Source organism: Felis catus, chromosome B2 (assembly GCF_018350175.1).
Source record: "Felis catus isolate Fca126 chromosome B2, F.catus_Fca126_mat1.0, whole genome shotgun sequence".
In the NCBI taxonomy this organism is placed as follows: Eukaryota; Metazoa; Chordata; class Mammalia; order Carnivora; family Felidae; genus Felis; species Felis catus.
Genome location: NC_058372.1, coordinates 1,275,566 through 1,281,069, shown reverse-complemented (window position 1 = coordinate 1,281,069; position 5,504 = coordinate 1,275,566). Strand labels below are relative to the sequence as shown.

The 5,504-nt window shown below is 40.2% G+C and overlaps 1 protein-coding gene across 1 annotated transcript; it reads right to left on the bottom strand.

Moving 5' to 3' along the window:
• Positions 1-4,270: 4,270 nt before the first annotated feature.
• LOC101085800 (olfactory receptor 2W1-like) lies at positions 4,271-5,215 on the bottom strand. Its single transcript, XM_003985649.3, has one exon. The coding sequence runs from the start codon at positions 5,213-5,215 to the stop codon at positions 4,271-4,273; it is 945 nt and encodes a 314-aa protein (XP_003985698.1).
• Between the last annotated feature and the right edge of the window lie 289 nt (positions 5,216-5,504).

Below are 5,504 nucleotides of genomic sequence, written 5' to 3'. Positions count from 1 at the left end.
ATACCATATGTTTTCACTCTTATGTGGATCCTGAGAAACTTAACAGAAACCCATGGGGGAGGGAAAGAAAAAAAAGAGGTTAGAGTGGGAGACAGCCAAAGCATAAGAGACTCTTAAAAACTGAGAACAAACTGAGGGTTGATGGGGGGTGGGAGGGAGGTGAGGGTGGGTGATGGGTATTGAGGAAGGCACCTTTTGGGAGCACTGGGTGTTGTATGGAAACCAATTTGATAATAAATTTCTTACTTAAAAAAAAAAAGCTCCCGGACCAAAAAAAAAAAATGTGTCTATTAGAAAACAAACAAACAAACAAACAAACAAAAAAACAACAACAAACCACAGTGAGATATCACTCCACACCAGTAAGAATAGCTAAAATTAACAACTCAGGCAACAACAGATGTTGGTGAGAATTCAGAGAAAGGGGAACACCTTTGCACTATTTGTGGGAATGCAAAGCATTGCAGTCACTCTGGAAAACAGTATGGAGGATCGTCAAACAATTAAAAGTAGAGCTGAGACCCAACAATTGCACTACTAGGAATTTACCCAAGGGATACAAAAATGCTGGTTAGAAAGGACACATGCAACCCAATGTTCATAGCAGTGCTGTCAACAATAACGAAACCATGGAAAGAGCCCAAGTGTCTAACATATTTCCAATTTCAATTATTGTGCTCTTTATGTCTGGTTTGTTCCTTTTTTATCTCTTTGTTTATCTCTATGTATCAATGATGTTCTCCACTCTTTTCTCAAGACATGGGTATCTTTAGATCATTATTTTAAATTCTCTATAAGACATATTATTTATGTCCGTTTCACTTAGGTCTCTTGCTGTGATTTTGTCTTGTTCTTTCATTTGGAGCACACATCTCTGTCTTCTCGTTTTGCCTAACTCTCTGTATCTGTTTCTGTTAGAAACATCATCTATATTTCATGCTCTTGATAGTAGTTGGCAGGGCACACACTTTTAACAAGTTTGCTATGGCCCTCTTCCATATGGGATACACAGTCACCACAGAGATTGGGCCGGCAGGGTCCACTTCACAAAGCACACATGGGTGAGGTCCACAGTTTTAACAAGATGTGTGCATCCTCCCTAGGAGTTCATCATCCACTAGACTGATGCCCCACAAAGTGCACATTCAGGATACATGGCATTGGCAAGGGGTACTGGTATTCTGGTGCACGGGATATGCAGTGCCAGGACTGATACAGACTTGACTGGAGGGGGCAGGGTGTGGTGTAAATTATCTAGGCAGTGAATGCCAGAGCCATTATAGATTCCTGCAGGTAGCCTTGTATCCATGCTGGAAATGGGGGGGGGGCAGGGATAATGGCATGCACCAGCTCCATTTTTCTTGGATAAGTCCCACAATAAACCCTGAGATTAGTAAATAACTCCCTCACATCCGCCTCATATGTTTCTCAAAATGTTGCTTCTATGCTGTATCTCAGAGGGCTGTTTGTTGTTTTAGGGGACTCAGTTAAGGATGAGGAACTCAGTTTCTTATCAGGGACTTTAAGGATGAGGACTCAGTTTCCTATTGCCTTCCAGGCTCTCCCAAAGCTAGACCCACTAATTTTCAAAGTTCTAGGCTTTAAGTCTCCTTGTTGTAAGAACTGACAACATTTGGCCCCTCTATTTTCAAATCCAAACATTATTGGGATGTGTTTTCCCCATGAAGGCTTCCAGGTGTAATAGTCTCTTTCTCTCCCCTCTCTTTGCCCACCAGTCCCTCCATCTGGGGGCCAGACCCTGCAGTTTAGCTCCTGAGCATGTCTTAACTCTTCCTACCCCCTCTTCAATGTGGCTCCTTCTCTATGTTTAGTTGTGGAATTTTTTAAGCCAGTCTGGGTCATTTTCTGGATTATTTACACTGATGTATTACCTAGTTGTATTTGTCATATGAGGTGAGTTTAGGGTCCTTCTACCTTGTTATCTTCCTCCAGATGTCCCTAAGTTATAACCATTTTCTTACATGAAATTTTTTCCAGTAAAAGTTTTTATTTAGAAAATAAAATAAATTTATTTGTTTCCAAAATATGAACATGGTAAATAAATATATTTGAAAACATGCCATACCATCAATACTAAGATGGACCTTACCAAGACAGTAGGATGTTGAGAGTTCTGCATTTGTATTTGACATATTGATCACACATTGGTAATAGCAAACGTTTATCAAGAGCTGTTCTGCATGAGGCACTTATGGCCAACAACAATCTTATGAAGTAGGCTTAAAGGTTAGGTGGCTCAGAAAAGTTAAAATGTACCTTATGATTGGTATCTTATGATTGGTAGGCAGAGGAAGTGGTGCTGACTCGGATCTATTGGTGACAAAGCCAACATTCTATGGCTGACCCTTGAACGACACAAGGGTTAGGGTACCTCCATGCAGCTGAAAATCCATGTGTAACATTTTTTGGTTTAAATTTATTTTTAATTGAAGTATAATTGATATACAATATTAGGTTAGTTTCAGATATAAACAGTGAATCAACAATTCTATACATTACTTTGTGTTCACCACAGTAAATATAGTCACCACCTGTTCCCATACTTTACTATATTTTGGCTATATTCCCTGTGTTGTGCTTTTTATTCTCGTGACTTATTTTAGAGAAAGAGAGAGCAAGCAGAGGAGAGGGGAAGAGGGATAGGGATAGAGAAGGAGAAAGAGAGAGAGAGAGAGACAGAGAGACAGAGAGAGACAGAGAGAGACAGAGAGAGACAGAGAGGATCTTAAACAGGCACCACACTCAGCACAGAGTCCAGCTTGGAGCTCAATCCCATGACCCTGAGATCACGACCTGAGCTGAAATCAAGAGTTTGATGCTCAATCAACTTAGCCATCTAAGTACCCCAAGACTTGTTATTTTGTAACAGGAACTTTGTAACTTTTTAAAAAAATTAATGTTTGTTTATTTTTTGAGACAGAGAGAGACAAAGCACGAGCAGGGGAGGGGCGGAAAGAGAGAGAGAGAGGGAGACATGGAATCTGAAACAGGCTTCAGGCTCTGAGCTATCAGCACAGAACAAGATGCGGGGCTTGAACCCAAGAACCGTGAGATCATGATAGATGAAACCTTTTATGTTTTTCATTTCTGTTATTCAAGAACCTTGAGAAATGGTACCCATCTATTTTCACATGTCTATAGGAAATAAATTAATTAAAATATATGAAATCATGTTAATATTCTGTTTAGAGACTCAATGTCTCCCCATTCGCTGTAATAGTGGTTCTCAAATTTAGCCTCATTGCCTGTAGTGTTTAGTAAGAAACGTCAGCTGCTGAGTCCATCCTGCATTGTTGGCTCAGTAGGTCTGAGGTGGGCCCAAGAGTGTGCATTTTTGATAAGTTGCCAAGTGACGCTGTTTGTGCTGGTCCAGGACCACACAACTTTAGAAGAAAAAGCTAAAACTCTTTATCAGGCTATGGAGGTTAAAAGTTAAGTTACTCTAACAGAGAAACCCCAAAATAAAATGACTTCATTATGTTAAATAATATAGAACATTTTTCTGCTGTAATACTGTGGAGGCATTGCTCTGCTGGTGGGGGTTCTGGTTCCATCTTATTGTTTCATTCCCTCTTAGGATTTTTGGCAAAGCTAGAGACCTTCCACATCCACACTGCAGCCAGCAGGAACAGGAGGGAGGAGGGTGAGAATAAATACCTTCTTATTAGATAAGATAAACCATGAGTTCCACACATTTCACTCCTCATATTATGTTAGTGGAGGCCAGTCTCAGAGATATGATATGCCACATGGTGACCCTGCAGCAGTTAAAACTTGAAGCAGAAAGTGGAATGAATAAGGGTGGGTAGTTGGTCTCCACCACAAAGTCCCCACCGGCAGTATCAAGTGGATGTACAGGGGTGTCTGGGAAGAAAAAAATCAGTGTCCAGTGTAATCCTACATAAAAATATTCCAGGTGAAATATATTCTTAGTACTTAGTACATATCTCTATTACTGTACTTAAGCACATTTAATCATTATATGTTTATTTATCTGTAGTCCCAGATTAGTCTTGAAGCATTTTAAGTGTATGAATTGAAGTTCCTTTATGTATCTGTATCTCTATCTCCTATAATTTTGGTGTACTTCCTACTTATTTACAAATCAGTAAATTTGTACAATTTTGTACAAATTTGTACAATTCTTGGTACAAGGTAGACACCCAGTAAGTGTTCCTTACAGAAATGAATTGACTCATCTTCTGTTGGTAAAGGTCAGTGTTATTTCCTTACTTCTCTTCCATCTAACTCATGACTTTGCTGACCATTTTCGTTCACACAGTATTCTCTTTACTGCACTCTTCACATCTTTGTTTCTTAAAGTGTAGATCAGAGGGTTAAGGGTGGGTGTGACGATTGTGTAAAATAGTGTAAGGAACTTCCCTTCATCTTCAGATGTGCTATTCTGTGGCTTCATGTACATATAAATGATTGTTCCATAAAACAGAGTTACTACTGTGAGGTGGGAACCACATGTATTAAGGACCTTATGCCACCTTGCTGTTGACTTGATCCTCATGACAGCTTGAGTGATAATTGCATATGAGATGAAAATTATTGATAGAGGTGCTAGAAGAAATATCACTCCAAGAGCAAAGACAACAATCTCAATTACTTTTGAGTAGACACAAGCCATCTTGAGCAAGGCTGGCATCTCACAGAAAAAATTATCCACCTCCCGGTGCCCACATCTTGGCAACTTCAAAGTCAAGGAACAAACGATTAAGGCACTGCCAAGACCACCTAACCAGGCAGTGAGCACCATCTTCTGGCAAAGCTGAGGGTGCATTAATACTGTGTAGTGAAGAGGTTGACAGACAGCAGCATAGCGATCATAGGCCATCACAGCCAAGAGAAGACATTCTGTTGCTCCCAAGTCAAGGGCAAAAAAGAATTGGAGCACACACCCTCCATAGGTAATAGACTTTGTTGGACCCCAAAGATTTACCAGCATCTGTGGGATAATGCTAGTTGCATAACAGAGGTCCAGAAAAGACAAATTGGATAGGAAGAAATACATGGGAGTATGGAGCTGGCTGTCTAGGTTAGATACAAGGATGATGGCTGTGTTTCCTACTAGAGTCATAATATAGAAGACGAAGACAACCCCAGAGATGATGTGTTCTAATTGGGGCAGATCAGAAAACCCCAGCAGGATGAAGTCTGTAGTGGAACTTTCATTATTTGTGTCCATGACTCCTCATGAAGGTCTAGAGGTCAATACCCTGGTAACAAAAAATAGCATCACTTTAGGTAGAAATAAAATGTCTAAAGTCTGCATGAGTATCCCAGATGCACTTGTTTGTGTGCTTTCTCCTTTTGGAATATTTCTTTTAACAATGTATTCAGTGACCATAGCTTCCCTGTGTTTATTCATAACCAGAGTGATTCTAAAAATAATATGCTAGAGGCTCTCCAGAACATGGCGGCATAGTAGGATGCTGGTCTCACCTTGTCTGGCTGGTCACTTAGATTCCACCTAC

Excerpts from the sequence above, each read along its gene's own strand:
- LOC101085800 (XM_003985649.3), bottom strand. The coding sequence starts at position 5,215 with ATGGACACAAATAATGAAAGTTCCACTACAGACTTCATCCTGCTGGGG.